At 34.7% G+C, this 25919-nt stretch overlaps 1 protein-coding gene across 1 annotated transcript in view; it reads left to right on the top strand.

Annotated features, from left to right (window-relative positions):
* The first annotated feature begins 8230 nt into the window (after positions 1-8230).
* Positions 8231-25919, top strand: part of Fkbp14 (peptidyl-prolyl cis-trans isomerase Fkb14) — a 37792-nt gene continuing 20103 nt past the window's right edge. Inside the window, exon 1 of the mRNA XM_065360000.1 lies at positions 8231-8792. Within this exon, the coding sequence (XP_065216072.1) occupies positions 8548-8792 (245 nt within the window). The 5' untranslated portion in view covers positions 8231-8547. The remainder of the gene's footprint in view (positions 8793-25919) is intronic.

Below are 25919 nucleotides of genomic sequence, written 5' to 3' on the forward strand. Positions count from 1 at the left end.
CCCTCCTCACGGATCTTCAGTGAAAACTTTTTTCTTAAAGGGGACATTCCTAAGGAACATTTTAAAGCAAACTCACGAATAAAAAGTTGGCCCCAAAAAAGAGAAAAAAAAATCAAAATTTTACCTAACTGACCTAGAAAGCTGAAATTTGGGATATACTTCATTTTCAACCTGCCAAATCAATTGGAAACAGTTTCAAACTGTTTTGAGCAATTCTGGAGCCTCCAGCAGATTTTTGGAACTTAAAATTTCCACTAAATTTCATCACATAAATATTTAAACAAGCTATTAAGTCGACTGCTGGTAAATTTGAGTCATTTTGGAGCCTCCAGCGATTTTTTGAAAATTCTTGGAGCCTCCAGTGGATTTTTGAAACATAAAATGCACTTTAAAAGCCAAAATTTATTCTGCAAACCAATTTCAATACGCTATGAAGTCGTTTTGGAGCCTCCAGCGAATTTTTGAAAATTACTGGAGCCTCCAACTGATTTTCCAATGCTCGATATTTCCGTAAAATTTTACCAACCATAGCTGGCAATCCAAAATTTCTTCTGCTTTACAATTTCAACACGTTATCAAGTTGACTGCAGGTGGTACAAGTCATTTTGGAGACTCCAGCGACTTTTTAAAAATTCTTGGAGCCTCCAGTGGATTTTTGAAACATAAAATGCACTTTAAAAGCCAAAATTTATTCTGAAAACTAATTTCAATACGCTATGAAGTCGTTTTGGAGCCTCCAGCGACTTTTTCAAAATTACTGGAGCCTCCAACTGATTTTCCAATGCTCGATATTTCCGTAAAATTTTAACAACCATAGCTGGCAATCCAAAATTTCTTCTGCTTTACAATTTCAACACGTTATCAAGTTGACTGCAGGTGGTACAAGTCATTTTGGAGACTCCAGCGACTTTTTAAAAATTCTTGGAGCCTCCAGTGGATTTTTGAAACATCAAAAAATGCACTTTAAAAGCCAAAATTTATTCTGCAAACTAATTTCAATACGCTATGAAGTCGTTTTGGAGCCTCCAGCGACTTTTTGAAAATTACTGGAGCCTCCAGCAGATTTTTCAATGGTTGAAATTTCCATAAAATTTTACCAACCAGAGCTGGTAATCCAAAATTTCTTCTGATTTACAATTTCAACTCGTTATCAAGTCGACTGCAGGCAGTACAAGTCATTTTGGAGCCTCCAGCGATTTTTCAAAAATTCCAAGAGCCTCCAGTAGATTTTTGAAATTTTAAATTTTTCTGAAAATTTCATCAAATGCAATTGGAAAGCCAAAATACATTCTGCATACTAATTTCAATACCTCATGAAGTCGACTACAGGTATATTTCAAGTCGTTTTGAAGCCTCCAGCAACTTTTCGGAAATTACTGGAGCCTCCAGCAAATTTTGCAATACTCGAAATTTCCATAAAACTTTACCAAACAGAGCTGGAAATCCAAATGGTCGCCATTTTGTTGCTTTAAAATGCTCCTTAGGTTGTCCCCTTGTAGAAAAGAGTTGTCCCAAGGATCGGGGGGGGGGGGGGGTGAGAAATAATTCAAATGACTATATTCAGTGATTTTTGAAGCTTATTTTATGCACCTACATTTATTTACATATTTTTAAAATTCATTCCAGGGATGTTTAGATACAAATAATGTGGACAATATTCGATCATCGATCAGTAAAATATTTATAAGACGAAAAGTGCCCCACTAATCTGTACCGTACAATTTTAATGGAAAAGCGAAAATTAAATTTCACTACGTAAACAGATGTAATACATCCCTGACCCCCTTCCAACCCCCCATCCTGCATTCTTAAAACGATACGAGCGGCGCAACTGGCAATTCGTGTTATTCAATTCGATAAAAGGATTACCCCAATTGATGTCTTGTTTCGTGTACTTGTTTTTTTGCACTTTCATTACACCGTTTTTCACCCTTACTATCTGGAATCGATTAACTTTATTTATTTTATCCTAGTTTCGAAATTACAGATGTAGATATTTTATTGGCGAGCATCTTCGAGTTGTGCACCACACTTGCTAAATTCTAGTTTGTTGTTTCATTTTTTGTGCTCGTGCTCTTCTTTCCCCTTCCTTCTTCATACATTTTTTTTTTTCAGAATCCATAGCTTTTTGAAAAAGAGAGTTGATGCTATTGGATTTACATATCGTCCTCTCTCTCTTCGTAATCTTTCCACTTCCTCGTCCTGAAATATCCGTATGAGTACGAGTAGATATGATTTCACATTTTCTTAAAAAATAATACGAAGGTACCTATCTATTCTTATAATCGAAGATATGAATCACAAAACGATGCATAACATATGTATGTAGATGTGTAGTTGTGTACCTAACTACTTGTACAAAGCTAAACGAAGCAATAAGAAGAAATTTCTGATTACATAAAGCAACTTAGGATATAAAAAAAAGCGACGATGTTAGACTTAGGTAGGTATCCTATCGATATAATCTGGAATTTTTTTTCTTTTTCGCCTCTGGTTAAAAGAACTATTATCAGGAATACCGTCTACGCGAGCCGGTATATCTATATACAAAATTACGTAAGGTTAGAATAATTATTAAAAGGCAGCATAATTCCGGATACCAGCAACAAATATTACCTGTAAATAGTTTAAATAATTCGATTGTATGCGTGCGCGACCTTGTGAAGAACTTTCCCTATTCAACGTCAAGTACACATTCGGCATAATAATTTTTCTATACTCACAACTCGAGCATATACATAGGTGTTTGGGTACCTTAACTACCTGTACCCTTCCTCTATACCTATAGTACACTTTCTAATAACAATGATATCATCGTTATGATTTTTTTTCTTCAATTTTATCGTGTTGGTGACTGTTGCATTTGAAATTTCTTGTTAAAATGTTAGTGTAGAATGCACGATTGCGTACCGAATTTATTTTATGCAATCTCGAATAACACTTTCGTGACATTTTTGTGAAAAAATTTTACATATTGGACGATATTTGTTTTATGTAACTCGTACCTGGGGTTTGAGCAATTTTCTCGCTGAATGGAAATGAGGAGTGTGGAAAACAGTTTGAAAATTTGTAATAAAAAATTATTTTAAACATTGTTGCATAAAAAAGCACTTCCTATTTATAGAAACTATCATTTTTTTTTTTCATCTAATAAAAATACATACAAACTAATATGAGAAAAAGTTGATATGAAATTTCTGAAAAATACTCCAAGTGACATTACAAAATTACTTACCCAATAGGTAGGTACCTACCTATCAAAAAGGAAATTTTGAAGAAAATACTGAAAATTTTTGAAAATTCAGTGTACCATCTCATGTATAAAAACTCTCTTGTTTGAAGATTTCTTTTTTCCAGAATTTCATTAAAGATCAATTCATTAGGTCTTTCAGATGTTTAAAATATGATTTTTCGTGAATTTTTATGGTGCTTTTTGCAATTTTTATTTTCAAAAACTACCTACCAATTTTTTTTATATTCGGGATTTTTGGAACGAAAAAAAAGGACTTTAAACAGATGAGGCGAAAATCAATTTTTTTTGGTTGTTTGGAAGTGGAGGAGGAAGGGGAGGGGGCAAAAAATTATGGACCTACAATTTTCGATATTTGACATTCTCCCAAAAAAAGAAGTGGCAAGAAAAGGCACGCTTTCAACTATTTTCATCATACTTGGAGATTTTTCAATTGTTTTCAATAAATTCATGATTATAAATTTTATTAATTAATTCTCTTTCATTTCAATTTTTTTTTTAAATTCAGGGTTCTGTACTCGGTTATTTTTCAAGTAACCAAGTTGCTAAAGGGGGTGAAAGTAGCTTTCGGTTACTTTTTTACGTTTTGGTTGCATAATTCAGTAATTTTTTTTCACAAATTTTCAAAAATTCAATTTTTTTGAAGAAAAAAAATGCAAAAATGGCAAAAAAATCTTGTCTTATGTCAAAATTTTCTGATGTCACGTTTCTTGCTAAAAATTGTCGCTTTTCTACTCCTCCTAAAATTACTCAAAAATATCGTTTTTTTGGCCACACATTGCCAAAAAGTCTGGCCTTTTCACTAAAAAGCTGAAAAAATCTCGTTTTTTTGATAAAAATGACAAAAGAGTATCATCATTTTTTGCTAATAATTCATCAAAAAAAGGTCTCATATTTTTTCAAAGAATGATCCAAAAGCCTCGTTTTTTGCCAGAAATTTCCTAAAAGTACCTATCACTTTCTTTCCATTAAGTAGTTAACAAAAGTTCTGCTTTTTGCTTGAATCGTCCAAGTTTCGCTTTTTGCTAAACATTATCAAAAATTTTAACTTTTTCAAAAATGAAAAAAATGTTTGCTTTCTGGAAAAATGGCTGCAAAAGTGTCGATTTTTTTACAGAATGTTCCAAAAGTCTGACATTTTGCAAAAGGCCCAAAGTGTGATTTTTTTGCAATTATAATTGATAAAAAGTATAGGTATCACTTTCTTGCCCGTTGCCAAAAATTTTAATTTTTTAAAAATTAACAAAATTTTGATTTTTCCAAAATGAACAAAAATTTTTGGTTTTCCCAAAATTACCAAGAAATTTTAATTTTTCAAAAATTACCAAAAATTTTTGTTGTTTAGAAAATTAATTGGCTACAAATTTTCGTTTTTTTTTTGGCACAAAATTCCAAAAAATCTCACTTTTTTTCAAAAATTATCCAAAAATTGCCAAAATGTCCTTCCTTTGGTTAAATTATTTGTCTCAAGTCTCACTTTTGGGCAGAAATTGAAAAAATGCTTACTTTGTTGCCAAAAATTTGCAAAATAGTTCAACTTATTAAAATTAAAACCGAAAACCGGATTATTTCCTTGACCTAACCAACTCGATATAAAGCTCACATGACGGGTGTAATAATCAAGTAATTACAACACCCCCCCCCCCCCCAATAAAAACATTTAAAATGTTTCATATTTTTGGTCATTTTTCTCGGCATTAAGAAATAATGTTTTACTCGCGTTTTGTCCACTTTTTTGGTTACTTTTTGGTACTTTTTCGAGCGGTTTTGGTTATTAAGGTTACTTACTTTTTTTTGAAAAAAATTGAGAAGCTCGGTTACTTTTTTAAATTTTGTTTACTTTTTTTGAAATTTTGGATTCAAAAGTTGACTTTTTTTTGTTTGCAAAGATACAAATTTTTTCAAATGTCGTTTTTTGACTAAAACTGGGAAAAAGTATCACTGGGTCATTTCACGTCAAATCTGCGGATTTTTGCACGAGGGGTCTCGATTTTTTTCAAAATCAGATCACGTGCGATTTTTTTTGGCAGAGCTGCGGGGCTTCAAAATTCTCCAAAATGGGTGAAAATGGAAAATATCAGTTGCAAATTGCTCCGGTTGTACGGGGTATAGAGTATAGAATTTTGAACTTTTTTTTTCAAATTGTAGTATTTTTGAGAAGGTAATCGACGAATAATGTCAAAATCAGTGTTGCCACTTTCAAAAGCCTAAAAAAATCGATTTACAAACTTACCATTTAAGTATAACCATGATCTTCACGAGTAAAAATTCTGAAAAAATTCTCAGTTTTGGTCCTTTTTATGCAGAATAATATATCAAAAAATTAGACTGGCATTTTTTTTCATTTTTGAGAAAAAAAAATTACAAGTTTTACACTTATTGCAAAAATACTATCATGAAACCTGAAAAATGAAAATTTTTGCATTTTTGAGATATTTTACTACACATGATCTGATTTTGAAAAAAATCGTCAAAAATTCCCTGTTTTAGCAAAATTGGCAAAGTTTTCTGCAAAAGTAGCAAAAAATCTCGCTTTTTGTCTAAATTGCCAAAAAGTCTCGTTTTTAGCCAAAAATTGCTAAAAATTGTGTTTTTTTTCAATGAAAAATTGACCAATTGCCAAAAAGTCATGCTTTTTGTTAAAAGCTGTAGACACAAGTTTCTATCGAGTTCCTTGTTTAGTGATTTCGATTAGTTTTTTTCTGGATTAAAATGTTTTGTCACTTTTTTGCCAACTTTTACGAGCTTTTTTGGAGACTGACAAGGGAACCTCTTGAGATGTCCGCCTCCGATTTGAACGGGACCACGATTTTTGGAAAGAACATGTTCTAAAACCCCCAAAACCAAATTTTCAGCTGCCTAAGTTCATTTTTCGATTTTTGGTGAATTTTTGAAAATCCAAAATTGACTATTCTGGTGATTTATGCTTTTATTTCAAAAAGTACGTACTTGATCAGTAAAAATGTTCAAAATAAGTCCTAAAACTGATATTAACCCCCCCAAATCCAAATTTCGCCATTTCCAGCTATTCTGGAGGCTCCAGCGCTATTTTTCAATTTCTCCAGAATTTTGAATTTGCTCCAGAAGGCGTGAATATGAAGTTGGGCAGCTAAAAATCGAGTTGTGTGTTATACTCGATCTGTTTAACGAGTTTATCCATATTTGAGTCGATTCTGGAGCGGACATCTCAATAGTGGTTTTTTGACCAGCTTTTTTTCAAAATAAAAGTATTCAAAAATCAAAAATATCCCGTTTGCGAGAAAATTTTCGAAATTGGCGCGAATCGCTGTATTTTGTCATTAATTAACCACACGAGAGCGAATTTCGCCATTTCCAGCCTTTCTTGGGCCTCCCTTTAATTTTTGTATATTTTTATAATGAAAAAAGCTGGTCAAAAACCCACTCTTGAGGTGTCCCCTCCAGAATCGGTTCAAATGTGAATAAATTCGTTAAACAGTTCGAGTATAACACACAACTCGTTTTTTAGCTGCCCAACTTCATATTCACGCCTTCTGGAGCAAATTGAAAATTCTGGAAAAATTGAAAAATCGCGCTGGAGCCTCCAAAATAGCTGGAAATGGCGAAATTCGCCCTCGTGGGGTTAATTCATGACAAAATACTGCGATTCGCGCAAATTTCGAAAATTTTCTCGCAAACGGTAAAATTTTGATTTTTTTGGATTTCTTATTATGAAAAAAGCTGGTCAAAAAACCACTCTCGAGATATCCCTCTCAAAATCGACTCAAATGTGGATAAACTCGTTAAACAGATCGAGTATAACACACAACTCGATTTTTAGCTGCCCAATTTCATATTCTCGCCTTCTGGAGCAAATTCAAAATTCTGGAGAAACTGACAATTAGCGCTGGAGGCTCCAGAATGGCTGGAAATGGCGAAATTTGGATTTGGGGGGTTAATATCAGTTTTAGGACTTATTTTGAACATTTTTACTGATCAAGTACGTACTTTTTTAAAAAAGCATAAATCAGCAGAATGGTCAATTTTGGATTTTCAAAAATTCGCCAAAAATCGAAAAATGAACTTGGGCAGCTGAAAATTTGGATTTGGGGGTTTTAGAACATGCTCTTTCCAAAAATCGAGGTCCCGTTCAAATCGTAGGCGGACACCTCAAGAGGTTCCCGAAGTTGCTTTTTATGGAGGGGTGAGGGGGGAATGGGTACGAGCCCTGAATTGAGTGTTTAAATGAAACATAGTCTTGAATTAAATTTTTAATTGAATGGAATGATATTGAGCTGGGCTCATGGCTTTGCCTATCTGCACACGTCTTTTGAAATTCTTTTTTATGTAGTTCGTAATGTCCCCTAAAATCTGAATTTCGTTTCGGGATTCCATACGAAAGGGATGACGTATACTTTACAGTACGAATCCGGTACCTTGTACCGCCACCACCTGCTTGCTCATTCAGAGCTATAGGGTGAGCCTGAGAGACGAAGAGACGACGAAGGCGGGGGTTGGGTATGGGTACCTACATATAATCAATTGAGAGGAAGTAGGTCTAGGTACGTGTTGCGTGTAGCAATGCGAATGACGTTCGCATTACTTATTTAATTTACGATTTTTATTTTTGGTAAAACGAAGGGGTGTTTTTTTGGGACGATATCATGGTACAATGCGCAGAATTAGGTTCAGAGGTGGTAGGTGGAGGTATACATACTACATAACTACATAGGCAGGTAATAGCTAAGCTTACTCTTTGGAAATCCAATTAGTATAGGTATTTTCCATCCTACACTACCCTGTGAACTTAAAATATGAATGCAATACATATTATCGTATGTAGGTATGTACATGAATCGTGTATCGAAATTACTCGTCGTCTGCACAGTACAAGAGTACAGATTTGAGTAACCCTGTCGGAAAAGAGAAGAGAGGCCATGTTGCATTCGTATATACCGCCGTCATCGGCATAAGAACCAAACCAACAGCAGCAAGCAGCAAACAGCTAACAGCTAACAGCAAAACGAGTAAAACCAAAACCTTGTTGAACTCTGCGAACGTGGTAATCGTAATCAGTGTTCTCAGTCATACTCGTACTCGCGGTAGTCGCTTAGTTGCTTCACCGTTCACCCGTTCATCGTCCAAGACGAGTATTTCAAGTGTACATTCGCGAGCCATAAGTACTTTTTTATTTTACTCGATTTATTTCGTTAATTTTTTCTTTCTTTCTTTCTTTTTCTCGATAGAATACCGAATTTATTAATGCGAAACACATCGTCTGTCGTGTTCGGTGTGTGTGTTTAGTCGTCGTCGTCGTCGTCGAAATCTCGTATACTTATATGAGAATAATAATTATGAGTAAATTCGCGTATATTTGCGCCGTTTTGTTGGCCAATTTATCGGCCTCGTTGTGCAATTCGACGGATAAACCCGTTAAAAGTGAAACGCTGCCGTCCGGATTGAAAATTGATTACATGTTCATCCCGGATCCGGAAGTTTGCGAACCTAAGTCTAAAAAAGGAGATATGTTGACGATGCATTATACTGGCACGTTGCAAAACGGCGGCAAAAAATTCGATTCTAGGTAAGAAGATGTTCGAAATGCACCTACCTATACCTTATTAATCGCAGTTAAGCTAATTATTTTACATTTTTTATTTGATTAACTACTCCTCGATGAGTTCAATTCCCAAGATAATTTTAGTCGACATTTAGTCTACACGTGTACAGAGTTATACATAGGTAGGTTTATGATTATACGATGACGTCTTATCACTGTAAACCCCCCTCCCCCCTCCACCTCCTGGGTCAATTCTCGCCTCGTTGCCCAGTATATGGTCTTGGCAGGTATTTGATAGGTACACGTCAGGTTTTTTTGGACGTCTTTCTTTCGAGCCAATACGATTAAAGTACATTACGTGGAGTTTAATACACCGTAATTTATTCGATATCCACCTCATCGAATACTTAATTAGGCATATTTGGATGATGATTGGTAATAATTTGCTTTCTTTGTGTTCTTATACACTACGATGATTCTGATCACGTTTGCAATTCCAGAATATTGATATTGATGTAGGAACTTATGTACTGCCTGCTCAATTCTTATTACCTGGATATATGTAAGTATACAACTTGTGGAAATTACCAGCATAGAAAGGTAGGCAATTTATAAGTGCCTGATGAGTAAATTTTCCCAACTCGTAGTAGTAGTAGTTGTTGTTGTTCGGTGAGAAATAATTCTATTATCGGATGGATACCTATAATTACTGCTACCCTCCTACCTTTGTGTACCTACCTAGGTTATCTATACGTTCTTCGATATAATAATATAGGATGTACCTACCTACTCGAATACACCTCGAAGTGGGTCATCCTACTGGTTGCAACTTCCAACTATACGACAACAAACTAGTAAGTCACCGGAATCCTAGTCCTATACCAAGGTTATTTATACTGCTGAGCTTGTCTGTCAACTTGAACACGTTTTAGTGGAAATTTTCCATCACAGTGTTTTTAATAGGTATAGGTAACATCGTCTGTCACCCTATTTTCTGTCATCGTTGGTCGTCGACAATTACAAGCTGAAATACCTTCAGCTCATGCTCTGTCTGATTTTAACTCGGTTTACCTATTTGTATTGTTTAATGGTCTAATGTACCTACTCGTAGAGTAGATAGAGATAGAAGAGTGAAGAGTGTAGGTATCATGTACGTACCTCAACGTATGTATGTATATTTGTACTTTATGAATTAAGCGTTGATAAACCTGTTTGAATTATGTACGTCGGTACGAGCTCGTACGTACAAATCGCTGCAAACTTCTCAGCAAAGTCCCTTTTGATGGCAAATAAGTCGCGTCATGTTCGGTGAACCGTTATTACCACGCGAAAGGGGTCACACTTTGTCGTTTGTCGCGGTCTCGTGGTGTCTCCATGCCCCATGCCGCATGCCACCAGCACCACCAGTGTTCTCGCAGTCGCAGGTAATAAAACTGAGAAGTGAGAACGAGACTTGGAGACGATCGCTGCCTCGCTGATGGTCGGTGCATTCGAGAGAATAGAGATGCATTTCAAAATTTTATACAATGTGCAATGTGCATGGAGAAGATAAAAGGGATAAAAGAATAGAAAAAAGAAAAGAGAAATATTATAGAGCGTTTAGCACGTTTTGAATAGAAAGTCGTGTTCTCTTTTCTTTGTATTTTTTTTTTCAGTTTTTTTTTGTCTTATTTGTTGCGAGCGAAATAGTGTTTCTGATACAGGGTGTGCCAAAATTTTTGATCGTTTGGAATTTGTTATGGAAGGAAATTGTGGAACTTTTCGTGGTTGTCGTCGAATCCTTCAGAGTGTCTAAAACATGAAATTTTTGGTCGAAAAAATTATCAAAATGAATTATCAACTTTTTTGGGGGGAGGGGGGAGATAAAATTCGATTTTTTTGAGATGTGAATCGCTCTTACTCTCTTTCTCCGATCCTATAAGTAGATATACTTTCATAAACACCCTGCAAAAGTTTGCAAACTAATAAATAAAATTAAGCTGCTGAAGACGTTTGATGAAATTTGTTTGGCCCCCTCCCCCCCTTTACCCCCGCCCCCGCCAAACAACTGGAAAAAGTTGGGTAAAATCATTTCTACGAAAGATTATACACCTGAGCTTCTCGAACGTGAAATTTCATGGGCCCTTTGTAATCATCAAATTGGTAATGTGAAAGGATAATTATCTACAGAGTGGGCCAAAAGTCAGTATCCCGATTTTCACGTTTCAGTTTTTTTTAAAAAAAATCAAAAACTAAGCATCCTAGAAAAAAACTAACGACATTATGTCGATTCGAAATTTAATTCTCTACAACTTTGTTTTCCTGAAATTTTTTTTGGACGCTTCCTTTCGCCTCCAGATCCATTTTTGTAACTTGATGATTTTTATGAAAAAATTTTCAAAAGTTAATTTCCAAGAGTTTTAGTTTTTCTTTAAAAAATCAAAAACTAAGCATCCTAGAAAAAAACTAACGACTTCATGTCGATTCGAAATTTAATTCTCTAAAACTTTGAGTTCTTGAAATTTTTTTTGAACGCTTCCTTTCGCCTCCAGATCAATTTTTATGAAGCTCAGTTGGCAAATTTTTCGAAAATTTTAGTTTTTCTTAAAAAAATCAAAAACTAAGCATCCTAGAAAAAAACTAACGACATTACGTCGATTGGAAATTTAATTCTCTACAAGTTTCTTCGACGTGATTTTTTCGTAGGATGCTTCTTTTCATCTCCCGATCAATTTTAATGAAACTATGCTTGCAAATTTTTCGAAAATTTTAGTTTTTTGTAAAAAAAATCCAAAACTAAGCATCCTAGATAAAAACTAACGACATTATGTCGATTGGAAATTTGATTTTCTACAACTTTGTGATCATGAAACTTTTTTTGGACGCTTCCTTTCACCCCCAGATTGATTTTAATGAAACTCAGTTTGCAAATTTTTTAAAAGTTCATCTCAAAAAATTTTAGACTCTTAGTTTTTTTATAAAAATCAAAAACTGAGCATCCTCGAAAAAAACTAATGACATTCTAGTAATTGAAAAATTGGAAATTTTGAAATGAATTTTTGAAAAATTCAATTTTTTTACGTTCTTATTTCTATTTGGCAATTTGCCAAAAATTTTAAATCTTAATCTAAAATTTTTTAAAAATTACAACAATGGTAAAAAAATGGTAAAACAGTAACAAAGTTGTAGAGAATCAAATTTCCAATCGACATAATGTCGTTAGTATTTTTCTAGGATGCTTAGTTTTGGATTTTTTTTACAAAAAACTAAAATTTTCGAAAAATTTGCAAGCTAAGTTTCATTAAAATTGATCTGGAGGCGAAAAGAAGCATCCCACGAAAAAATTAAACCGATGAAAATTGTCGAGAATTAAATTTTGAATCGAAATGATGTCGTTAGTTTTTTTCTAGGGTGCTTAGTTTTTGATTTTTTAAAGAAAAACTAAAATTTTGGAAAAATTTGACAACTGAGCTTCATAAAAATCAATCTGGAGGCGAAAGGAAGCGTCCAAAAAAAATTTCAGGTTGATAAAGTTTGTAGAGAATTAAATTTCGAATCGACATAATGTCGTTAGTTTTTTTCTAGGATGCTTAGTTTTTGATTTTTTAAAGAAAAACTAAAACTCTTGGAAATTAACTTTTGAAAATTTTTTCATAAAAATCATCAAGTTACAAAAATGGATCTGGAGGCGAAAGGAAGCGTCCAAAAAAAATTTCAGGAAAACAAAGTTGTAGAGAATTAAATTTCGAATCGAAATGATGTCGTTAGTTTTTTTCTAGGATGCTTAGTTTTTGATGTTTTTAAGAAAAACTAAAACGTGAAAATCGGAATACTGACTTTTGGCCCACTCTTTTGTATGTAGTTTTTTTTTGGGTTCTTCTTGTTTGAATGTTTTTTGAGCAAAACATGGCTGTGAGGGCTTATTAATTCCAATTTATACGAATTTAAAACTAAAGATAATCAGTTGGTTGGATTAATTTTCTTTCTTCTTTTTTTTTCTTTCAAAATTTGGATTTTTGCAAAAAATTGTTTTTAAACAATCTCAAAAAACGTTGGTTAAAATTGCAACTACATACCTATTCAAATCGATATTGAAATTCTGCGTCTCTGTAGCTGTAAGCTTGAAATGTTCAGAATTTTGACATTTTCTTAGAATTTGAAAAAATTGTACGAGAAACCAATTTTCTTTCAGTTTTAGGTATTTTAAAGCACCCTCCAAATTTATTCATTTTCACTTTTTCTTTTTTTCTTGGAGGGAGGGAAGGAGGGGGGGGGTAATGAGTTTTTTTTTCTGTAGAATACTTACTCGAATTCACGAGGAATCATTTTTTAAAAGTAATCAACTTCGCACTTTCAACCGATCTGATTTCAATACTATTTTTATAACTTCAATTTTCAGTCAATTTTTGTAGTCATGCCCCTTTTTTGGGAATTTTTTAAAATTCTATTTCCAGGTACTGATGCTTTCATTATAATGAGCTATCTAAAATTCTTGGAAAACATTTTAAGGTTTCTGAAAGGTCCAGAAGGACCCAAAAGTGATTATTTTCGAGATGGGGGAGAGAGGGGGAGTTAAACTGAAGCAAATAGTAAAAGCTGCTTCGTTTCGTTTCGGGGAAAAAAATATTTCATAAAAAAAAACACTTAAAGATTCACTAAAATAGCAGGTTTGCAAAATTTTCGAATTTTCAATGATTGAGAGAGCATGGTCCTGAAATTTCTGCTATCAAAATTTGAAATGGTAAAAATAATTTCTGAATTTTAAAAAAATTGAGAATTTTAAAAATTTGCAAGGTTACTATTTTAGTGAATTTTGGATTTTTTAAATATTTTTTTAAAAAAATATAATAGCCAATAGGTACCTATATATTTTTTCCAAATGAAGTGGATAATCTTGTAATAGTTGCTCCAATTCTCAACCCTTTCAATTCGAAAATAATCAATTTTGGTTCCTTCTGATCTTTTCAGCTACCTAATTAAAAATTTTCTCCAAGAATTTCAGATATGGCTCTGAAAGGACCAGGAATGAATTTCAGGAGATCCCCTTGAGTCTTTAATGCACTCTGTGAGAAATTTTAGGGTAGATATTATTTCGAAAATGAAAATGAATTTTTTCTAATTATTGAAAACTTGCTGGAGGCGTGGAGGCTCCATAAAAAGCCCAAAATGATTGTTTTCGATTTGGCTCACTTTTTATAGTTTCGCTGTTTTGTCCTCCCACCCCGCAAACTTGTTGGATTTTATGGGAAAATAATTCTCCACTTTTTGGTTATCCCCTAAATTCAAAAAAAGGTGGTTTAGAGAGTCGTTCGTGTTGTCTTCCCAAACTGATTTAAAATGAAAAAAAACGCCTTTTTTAGGTACCTATCCAAAAATTTAACATTTTTGCCAAAGAATAACTCTTTTTCAAAAAAAACGTTCCTCAGTCCACCAAACAATGTTGGTCCTTGGATAAAATCAACAAAAAAATAAATAACTAAAAATTGAAGTCTGCAGGCATTTTTTAAAATTTTTTTCATTTCTGGCCAGAATCCTTCTAAATAACCGCTTTTTCAAGAAACCCTCTCCCTTCCCCCAAAATGTGGATCTTTTCTAGTATGAAGGACCCCTCAAGTTGAAAAAAAAGAAGGTTGTTAGGTAAATCAAAAATTGAAGTACCTACCTACTTAATATGTAAATTTTTATTCGAAACATTTTATTCCTGGTCAAGCCTTCCCAAATGATTTCTTTTTCAAAAAAAAACCTACCCTGGGCTCCCAAGCAATTCAAAAGAATTAATTGGACCAGAAGTGAAGAATTTTCAAAAAATGTTAGGTTGTTCACAGACGTGAATTTTTTTACTTTTTCAAAATTATTGTTTTCGACTTTTGAGAGCTCTATTCAATGGGATCAATATTGTGGTGGTGGGGGAGAGGGGGTTCAAAATTTAAAAGTATTCTTACAAAAATGAACAAATTTTCAAAAAAATCGAGAGAAACATTTTTCATTTTTTTTTTTTTTTTTCAATGGGAGATGGAGGTTTGTGCAAACTAACTAACATTGTCGGGAGGATCATGTAAGTTTTTTTCCCCTGAAAAAGAGTTTATTATTGGACAGAAACGAATTTTTTTTTGAACGAATAGGATTTTTTGAGTTTTTCTGGGGGGGGGGGGGATTTCCGGCAGAATTCATTTCCAAAACGACAACTTTAGGTAGGGGGTTCTTCATTTATTTTTTTAATTTTTAGATTTTTTTAGTAAGACGAAGTATAAATTGGCCTCAATCACGTGACTTTTTAACATAAATGATTCCTATGTCAGGGTTATTTTTAATTTAGTGGTATTTTGAGCATTTTTAAAGGCTGTGAAGGGCTCGTCTATTCGGTTCTGACTGCAATCAAAAACCTGTTTACAGCTGAATCTGTGACTGATGAGTATAGTAGAAGTACTTTATTTAGGAACCAGGCTTCGGTGTACTTGTGTAGGTACTTGCAATTATTATCATGAAAGTACACGTGGTAGTACCAGTCGGTACTCGATACTCGATAGCTACAATTGTTTATCTTATTACGTGTATGTTTTCGACAAAAATGTTGATTAACTTTGGCCACGTAATAACTTACATACGTACGTGTTATCTCACGAAGGGAATTATTTTTGGTGTTAGGAACACAGAATAATAATCACGCAAAAATAGTAGTGGCGACTTATCGGAAATGATAAGTAAATGTTGAGTTCAAAATACTCGTATTATTAATTAGTCGCTGATAAGAAACGATACTTACTCGATTAATTTGTTGATTACGAGCACAATAATGTTGTTTCGAAAAATACGCCCGAATCTGAGGTAGGTACGAGTAATATGCAAAGGGTTCTGGTTGCAATAATTATTGGATCAAAGGTAATCCGAGCTAAGAAAACTCGAATCACCGATGAAGTATCGGTTTTCGATTCATATATGTATTTAGTAAATTGCTTTAAAGTGTTCTCAAATTACTTATTAATGGAGGTCGTTATTTTCTCGGAAACTACAAATACAAGTAGGTAGGTAGATGTATAGGTTTACGTCGTTAATAGTAAATTAATAGTAGTTTCATTGCGTCGTGGCGTCGATGTCATCGTTGTTATAGTGTGGTGAATTATTGAATTACCGAGTATTTTAGATGATAGTTGGTATATTTGCTCAAGTGTAACGTAGGCATATGTAGTATAAGTATGCGATAAATCAAATCAACTGCTGGTATGTTGCCTGAAATGTGCACATTTTGTACTCGGTTGTACATAGTATGTATATTGTATTATGAGTTCTTGTATCTCTTGTCGGTACATTTAGGACTAATTCACTTATTATCGTAATAATATGGAGCATATTTTCGTGCTGCTTTAAATTTAATATTGAAGTTGAAAGCCTTCGTCTGGTCCCGAGTAGCTAATTTTTTTTTCAAAGGAATTGGTTAAACGTCATTTTGAGAAGCCCTTCGAGTCTTTTTTTGTGCCAGGGGTCAGGGAGTATTGAAATTCGAGAGTTAATGAGCCTGAACTTCACGGAGATACTTTTTTTTTTTTGATTTTTATATTATAATGTAGGTACTTTTTGTACTTTTTGCTGATTTTCATTCTGTTTCGATTAAATTAGATCAATTTTTCGAAATTTTAAATCATTTTTGAATAATATTTCGGGCATTTTTGTCAAGATTTTGCTCAAATTTTACATTTTTTGGTTGTTTTTAACTTTTTTCCTCATTATTTTTTGACTTTACCATAATTTTAAGCAACTTTTGCAGAATTTTATTCTGTTTTTATCTTTTTTTAAACTAATTTTACATCGATTTTACTGCTTTTTGTTTCTTTTTTAAAAAATTATCAAGAATGTTTGGCATTTTTTGGTGAAATTTTGTTGAACTTTTGCAAAATTTTGCACTTTATTGGTGGATTTTCCATCAATTTTAGGTACTTTCAAGTAATTTTTAATTCAATTTTTCATTTTCTTTTCTCATTAATTTGTATAATTTTTCCAAAATTTCAAGCATTTTGTTTTTTTATTTTTTTAAATGATGAAAAATGACCTCCACTGGCCAGAAAAAATATATTTTTTGTCTATGTCAAACAATTTTCTCCATGATCATGATGAGCTTTTTTGGTCATAACCTGTATGTTTTGGTAAAAAAAATAACCATATTGATCAAAAATGTGAATCTTTCGATAAATAAGCCATTTTTGTCAAAAAAATGACCTCTATTTTGTCATACAATAATTTTTTTGTAAGAAAAATGGCATATTTTGGTCAATTTTTTTTTGTTTGCCAAGAAGTATTCTATCAACGTCAAATGAAAATCAATTTTTTTCTAACAATGATCTCTTTGGAAACAAGTAGATATTCTTTTATTGAAAAATGACCTTATTTTGTCAAAAATTTTGGAACATAGCAGTGCTCATTTCAAGTCATTGCCAATTTCAGAAAACCAAGAAAAATAGCCAAAAATTCATCATAATCACATTTATTAGGGTTTTTCAAATTGACAATAATGTCCAAAAAATTGGCGCTACTGCAATCTAAAATAGTACCTTGGTTTCAGAAAATATAATATCGCTCAATATTTTGCTGATGAGAAAAAATTTTCAAAAAACAGATTTGTTCAAAAAAAAGCAATTTGTAAATTTCCAACTGCGCAGTACAACTCTGAAAGTAGTTTTGGATTTTGATGGAAATGGCCTAGGTCGGCCCAGAATCTCAAATACTATCTTTTGGAACTGGCTTAAACAAAACAGGCTGGGTAGGGCCTAAAGTAAAAAATATTTTTTTCAAAAATATGGTCCTTAACAAACTCCTCTTTAGAGGCACATCTGGGGTTGAAAATTTGTTTTTTTTCTCTTGTCTGGTCAGCTGTCTGAATTCTCTTCTTGCCCCAGTATTAGAGTAACTTCATCCCCTTGTCATCAATTGTATGGTCCAGTTTGTCTGGGTCAAAGTCATCATATACTTAATCTACACTTGAAACGGTGTCTGTCATTTTGTACATCACCACATTCGCATAGATCGTCATCTGCCAAGTACCATCTGTACAAGTTGGATTTTAAGCAAGTTGTTCCACTTCTCAATCTATTCAGCGCTTTCCAGAAGTTGTATTTCAGTTGGCTGCTCTGTGGCAACAATTTGCTCACACCTCGTAGTATTGCTTCCAGGCTTGTAGGACGGCTCAGGTTTTGCGGTTGCTCCAAAATTAAGGTCCTAGTTTGGAGCTTTCAAATGGTCCAGTCCGGTCATTCGGTTCTGCATTTTTTGTATGTGTAGGTCAGTCTGGTCTGGTCCTGACCAGAAATTTTCATCGTGGTCATGGGTCAGCATAGGTCCAAAAAATGGTATTCATTTTTCAGAAAGAAAAAAAGCTTCCCAACACATTAGATGAGTTGAAAAATGGGATTTTTTACTTTCAAAACATTGAAACTTCGAAAGAAATTAAATCAAAATGGAAATTTATTCGAAATAGGCATCTAAAATGGCATTATAATTTGAAAAATTGGACATAAAGACATAACTGAGGTCCAAACCGCAGTCATTGGTCTTAATTTTTTAGAAAGGTTTTCGGTCTCGGTCTATCCCTGTTATTTTTTCTGAAAAGGGTCTTTGGTTAATAAAATTTGTTTTAGAGGTCTAAGGTCCAGTCCAGTTTGGCCTGGTCGACTTGGTCTTGTGTGCATTTGTGGGTCTAGTCGCAGTCATTGGTCCAGTTTTTTGGTATGGTCCGACAAGCCTGATTGCTTTGCGTCTTGACGTTGTATTGTCAGATTTGACAATGCTCAACTTTGGCAGGAGTGCTTAATTCATTTTACTGTTCTCGGAAAACGGTGTCTGAATTTTAGTCTGCTCTATGTTAGTTCATTGTAGCCATATAGCCATACATGAAGTGTAAAGGTGTAGACGGTTGTGTTGCTTTAGTTTTTTCTGCTCTGGCAGTCACCTCCCTACATACCCCCAGTGGTGCAATCCCTGCGAGACAATGCAGAGCTGTGAGTGGAATTGGTCTGAGGCACCTGTCTGTCACCAATCAACAGGTTTTGTTTAGGGGTACATCTACTTTTTTAGCATGCTCTGATAGTCCCCATACAGGGCATGCATATTCTGCGACTGAATAAAACAGTGCTGGCATTGATGTGTACGCAGAACCTGTGGTTTGGCTCCTCATCTGCTGCCTACCAACTTTTGGATCAGGTTTGTTCTTGCCACCACGTTAATTTTAGTCTTTTCACAGTGTTGCAGGTAGGTGAGTGATCTGCCCAGGGTCACTCTTAGATATTTGGGGTAGTTGGTGCGATTTAGTGCAGTCTGCAGTGTTTCCCCATTGCATGCTGGGCTGTCTCTTGGCCTCATGGCTTTGTAAGTGGAATGAACAAGTTTCTGTCTTGGTGGGATTTGGCCTCAGGTAGTTGGCTCTTTATGTAGTACCCAAATCACACAAATGCTGCTGATACTATCGATTGCAAATCGATTAATTTTTTCCAATTATCGCAATTATTGTGATATCACAATACAAACAACTTGCAATCTTTGTGTGCAACAAGACGTTTATGCTAAAAACTGGAGGGAGGTTGTTGTGTTTTGGAAGTAAGCTCCGCCCACAATTTTGACATGCGCAGTGCCTGATTTTTAGTATTCACTTTAGCGATTCTTGCAGAAAAGATTGCAAGTTTTTTTTTTTTTTTTTTGGTAAACTCCTCGGTCGCACTAGGCGCCGAGGGTTTAATTTATTTAAAAAGAAAAAACAATCTTAATCTTAGGGTTACTAATATTAACTATTCTATATATAATCTATACCTTCACCCCAAGAGTAAGACGAGGGATGGGAAGGGGAATGGGAGGGAGAGTGAGACGGATCGTCCACCCTGACCCAGACCCCTAGGCGGTTGCCTAAGGCTCGATCTCTGCCAAGCTGCAGGAGTTGTTACTCACGCGTACCTGTCTGACAGCAGACCAGGCCCCCGACCCGTCTCTGGGGGAAGTTTGAAGGGGGAGTGATTTTGCCTAGGGGTGATCCCAACAAGTTGGGGCCCCTAGTTAAAAGACAGTGAGTACATTGGGATATTTGTGGGGCAGTCAGCTCACTTGCTGCTTGCTTCTCACCGACTGCCCACAATGAAGATTGTTATGATTTTCTATGCCAATCTAAGGCTACTAAGTAAATACAATTTTAAATATCTTGATCCAGGACTGTCTTCAACCGCGACTTCTGGATGTTTGGATAACTTTTTATTTGTTTTTGGATATTAATATTTTGGGGATTAATAAAAAGAAAGATATTATAAAAGAAAACGTATAAAAAGTGAAGAGTACAATATTTACAGTTTTTTTTAGTTATTTACATTAATTATTTCAAGTTTATCAGGCCATACCTAGACAAACTAAATTACACCTGAAACCCTAGTTACAAACATTTACATTAATATATATGAGGTGGAGGGTGTCTATTTATAATTCTTCGGCACCAACCACCTTTTACAAACTAGAAAATAATGAAAAGTTTATATTATACATCTTAAAATATAGACAAAATCGGGATTCGAGTCATTATTCGGGTAACTATCTTCTCAATTGGGTGCAGATTCGGACTGTAATCCATTTCATCTAGTCCGCAACCCAACCTGGGTATAGCCTGTGATATCACAATAGCCACGACTAGGCCCTAAAATATGGAAAATTCAGCAGCCGGCCGAGATATCCCATTTTAGTGGCTCTGATTCTGGGTTCCTCAATTAATTGGCCAAATTTTTGTATCCCATTTTTTAAAGTGCAGGACACTGAGCATAAAAATTCATTGAGAAATTTTTTAAGCGGTCCAGTTTTTACCTCACTGGCCCAAATATGTCACAGTCCACCGAGATTATCTCAGTAACTTGGTGGTAGGGTCTGGGCCTGGCAATAGCTCATTTATTCAACCAATCAATTTGATTATTGTGGTATTTAATATTGTCGGCATCCTTGATGCATCAAGTTCTCCTATTGCCTGATTCAGCGTGTCTTCCACCTCTACAAATGTGTCATACTGTGCTGTGAGCGCCAAGTTGTCTGCATAAAGGAAGCGATGTGTATAGGACCTCTGACTGGTTGGTCATTGGTATAGATATTGAAACAAATAGGCAACAGGAAGCTTCCCTGCGGCAACCCGTTCTTTTGCCTTCTCCCAGTGTGATGCTTGTTGAAAAAAAGTAAAATAATTAAAATTTGCTTTGAAAAAGTGAACCTAAGATGCTGTTTTAGGACTTTGAATTCCCTTCGGATACAAATTAAAGTTTTAAAAACAAATTTCGAGAACTTTATAACAATTTTCAACAAATAATTCGAAGAAAAGTAACGAATGAGTTACGTAAGGAAGATTTTCATGTCCTGAGATGAGCATTTGGTGGGTTATGAAAAATGGCATGTTTCACTTTCACATCCTAATCACACACAATGTTATCCAAACATCTCCATTTACATCTTGCACACGTCATATTCGTCGAGGTGAACTTTTAAAGGGTAAAAAATTGCCATTCGAGTTCGCAAATACACAAAAACACCACCGCAACAAAAAACCAAAGGTAACCTCACTATATATGAGTATAGGTAAGGTACATACATAATATAAGATCCCACATAGCAGCCTCCCAGGTACAGCAGAGCATACGTATGAGATGAAAATACACTATACACTCGTTCCCAAGTTGTTATCGGCTCTCTGCAGGGGGAGGCTGACAGAGGGTGGCATCACGAACTGCGCTAGTTTAAACGTTTCGCTGGTCGCGCACGTTATTCGCTTCTCAGTTTAAAAGATGCAAAAAGCGTAAAAATGACGGTAAACCGTGGACCAAGTACGAGTATTTTTCAGACACGTGATAAAAAATGATAAGTATGGTAAAACGGGGCACGAAGAGAGCTGTGTCTGACTGCGCGTATGGTGTGGTATTATAGGATGGGAAAAAAATACAAAGTTGCGACAGCCAGAGAGAAAAAGTAACGTAGAGGAAGCTTTTAAAATAACAACGAAATATTAATATAATACATGCGATGAAAATGCATGAACGACTCGACTCGACTGGAATATGCCTGCCGTGACGATGTGTATTTTGCTATTGCCATTTTTGCCCTCAACTCGAGTACTATACATACATTACATACACGTACTCGTACAAGCTCACCACGTGGCTTGGTACATTTCCTCGTACCCTCGTGCTTATTTACTTTAATATTTTTTTTATTTTAAACACACCGTAGCATCGCATCGACGCTTGGGGATGCGGCTATGGCGCCTGGAGATGGTGATGGTGGTGGGGTGAGGTACGACTGAACTGTTTTTGCCATTTTCAGCCTTGTAATTTACGTTTTGGTGCGCCAAGTTACCCCCATTTTTCTTTCTGATTCTGTCTAGATATGTTTTTACTGGATGTGTGTGTTGTTTTTTTTTTGCAAAGGCAATCACCAGTTTACACAAATAAAAATTAAAGAGTCGAATCTATAGTACGAGTAGGTATGTACATAAGGCATAGACTTGGAGTGTGGAACAGATGAGGTTAATCCTCTCAAATTAAAATAATATCAAAGGGTGGTAAAGGTAAAGATGTTAGCACCGCACACCACAGCACAGGGTGGCACCGCACTATCGTGTTGGTCTTGGTACATCACACAGTAGGTAGTAGGTACGTAATACTCTCGAAGGAAATAAGAAAACTCGGTATAAATATTTAAAAAGCTACCGCCACGCGGCCTTATAGGTACCGCAGCTCGTCAGTAGTCAGGACCAAGGAGGTGGTGTAGTCAAATAACATTTTCACGCTACATTTCTCGCGTACTACCTAAACCTATCTAGAAATGATACGTGTGCGGTGTTAGTTTTATAAAATGCTCGCAGCGAGTTCGTGTAGTATTTTTGCTTCAGTTTCGAGAGTCCGTAAATTTCAAAAAAATAAAAAAATAAAAAAAATTGAAAAATTCTTGCGATCGATATGGTTTGATTAGTTTTCAAAGGAGCTGATTTCGAGTTTCAACTCACTAGTTTGGTACAAGCGTTTGCAGTCCTGAATTTGTAATTTTTCTAAATTTCATACAAGTCCTCCATACTGCAAAATGAAGTCCTAAATTTCAAAAAAATTAAATAATCCCTGTGACCTGACCTATGGTTTGTTGGGTCTCAAGAGGTTTTGAATTCGAAGTCAAATTCAATTTTTCGACATGAGTCTCCTAATTCCCCAAAATGAGGTCCAAAATTCAAAAAAAAAAAAAAATTGAATCTGATTCCAAAACTTGACTTAATTTTTTCATTTTGACATGAGTCTTCTAAACTTCAAATTGAGGTCCAAAATTTCAGAAAAATTGAAAAATCCTCGTAACATAATATGGTTTGTTGGGTTTTAGAAGTTTCTTATTTCAAAGTTAAACTCAATTTTTCGACATGAGTCTCCTAAACCTATGTCGAAAGTTTCAAATAAATTAAAATTGATTTTAAAATTCGACTCAATTTTACTTCATGAGTCCATCAAACTGCAAAATGAGGTCCTAAAATTAAAATTTTTAGAGGTTCTGATTTCAAAATTCAACTCAACTCAATTTTCCGACAAGGGTCTACTCTTCTAAGCTTCAAAATGAGGTCTCAAAATTTCAAAAAAATTGATAAATCTGTGCGACGTATAGTTTGTTGGGTCTTAAGAGGTCCCGATTTCGAAATTAAACTCAATTTTCCGACATGAGTCTCCTAGACCCTAAAAAAAAGGTCCCAAATTGGTAAAAAATTGAAAAATCCGTGTGACTTTAGGTTTGTTGAGTTTTAACTTTTAAAAGGTCCTGATTTCGAAGTTACACTCAATTTCTCGACATGAGCCAGGAGCCTCCTAAACCACTAAATTGAGGCTCCAAATTTCAAGAAACTAGAATCTGATTTCAAAGTTCAACTCAATTTCTCGACAAGAGTCTTCTAAATTTCAGAATGAGGTCCCAAATTTCAAAAAAATTGAAAAATCCGTGTGACGTAAGCTTCTTTGGGTTTCAAAAGGTCCCGATTTTGAAGTTCCACTCAATTTTTCGACACGAGTCTCCTAAACCACCCAATTGAGGCCCCGAATTTTGAAAAAATTGAATCTGATTTCAAAGTTCAACTCAATTTTTCGACATGAGTCTTCTAAACTTCAGAATGAGGTCCCAAATTTCAAAAAATCTGAAAAATCCGTGAGACGTATGGTTTGTTTGGTTTTAAGAGATTCTGATTCCAAAGTACAACTCGATTTTTTGACTCGAGTATCCAAAACCCTCAAATTGAGGCCCCAAATTTCACGAAACTTGAATCTGATTTCAAAGTTCAACTCAATTTCTCGACATGAGTCTTCTAAATTTCAGAATGAGGTCCCAAATTTCAAAAAAATTGAAAAATCGGTGTGACGTAAGCTTCGTTGAGTTTAAAAATGTCCTGATTTTGAAGTTCAACTCAATTTTTCGACATGAGTCTTCTAATCTTCAGAATGAGGTTCCAAATTTAAAAAAGTCTGAAAAATCCGTGTGACGTATGGTTTGTTTGGTTTTAAGAGATTCTGATTTCAAAGTTCAACTCAACATTTTGACACGAGTATCCAAAACCCTCAAACTGAGACCCCAAATTTCAAGAAACTTGAATATGATTTCAAAGTTCAACTCAATTTCTCGTCATGAGTCTTCTAAACTTCAGAATGAGGTCCCAAATTTAAAAAAAATTGAAAAATCCGTGTGACGTAAGCTTCGTTGAGTTTAAAAATGTCCTGATTTTGAAGTTCAACTCGATTTTTCGACATGAGTCTTCTAATCTTCAGAATGAGGTTCCAAATTTTAAAAAATCTGAAAAATCCGTGTGACGTGTGGTTTGTTTGGTTTTAAGAGATTCTGATTTCAAAGTTCAACTCAACATTTTGACACGAGTATCCAAAACCCTCAAATTGAGGCCCCAAATTTCAAGAAACTTGAATCTGATTTCAAAGTTCAACTCAATTTCTCGACATGAGTCTTCTAAACTTCAGAATGAGGTCCCAAATTTTGAAAAAATTGAAAAATCTTTGTCACCCATGATTTGTTGCGTTTTCAGAGGCCCTGATTTCTAAATTCAACTCAATTTTTATGTAAAATTGAATTTCCTCAACCTTCAAAATGAGGTCCCAAATTAAACATCAGAAAAATCTTTGTAACGTACCTGTGGTTTATTGGGTTTTAAATAGTTCTGATTTTAACTCAATTTTTGACATGTCGAGTCTTTTATGCCCTCAAGTCGAGGTCCTAAATTTCATAAAAATTGAATCTAATTTCAAAATTCAACCCAATTTTTCGATACGAGTCGTCTTGACTTCAAAGTGAGGTCCCAAATTTCTATGAAATTGAAAAATCCGCGTGACCCATGGTTTGTTTTTGGTTTATGAGGTTCTGATTTCGAAGTTCAACTCAATTTTTCGACACGAGTCTTCTAACTGCAGAATGAGGTCCCAAATTTTAAAAAAATTGAAAAATCTTTGTCACGTAAGCTTCGTCGAGTTTCAAAAGGTACTGATTTTGAAGTTCCACTCAATTTTTCGACACGAGTCTCCTAAACCACCCAATTGAGGCCCCGAATTTTGAAAAAATTTAATCTGATTTCAAAGTTCAACTCAATTTTTCGACATGAGTCTCCTAAACCTTCAAAATGAGGTCCAAATTTCAAAAAATTGAAAAATCTGCGTGACCTATGGTTTGTTGGATTTTAAGGGGTTCTGATTTCAAAAATCAACTTATTTTTTCGACTCGAGTTTCCTAAACGCCCAAGTTGAGGTCCAAATTTCAAAAAAATTGAATCTAATTTCAAAATTTGATTTTATTTTTCGATATTAGTCTTCTTGAATCCAAAGTGAGGTCCCAAATTTCAAAGAAATCGAAAAATCCGTGGGGTCATTCCATGTCAACTCAACCAAAAAAAGGCGATTTTGAAAGTCATGTCTTTCAATTTCGCTCAAAATTTTTTTTACAATATGTACCCATCCAGTAAGTAAGAACCCCGCAATTAGTTCGGTCCCAGCCCCCTCAGGGGGGCGGGGGGGCTTCCATTATTTTCACATTGTCTCGAGGGACTGAATTTCGGCAGCCCATTCCTCCAAAACTATGATACTTTGATCGAAACTGATTTCACAGTTCGAAAGGGCATTGCATTTAGAACTATTTTTAAACATTTTGAAATTTTCA

This window comes from Planococcus citri, chromosome 4 (genome assembly GCF_950023065.1).
Source record: "Planococcus citri chromosome 4, ihPlaCitr1.1, whole genome shotgun sequence".
Classification (NCBI taxonomy): Eukaryota; Metazoa; Arthropoda; class Insecta; order Hemiptera; family Pseudococcidae; genus Planococcus; species Planococcus citri.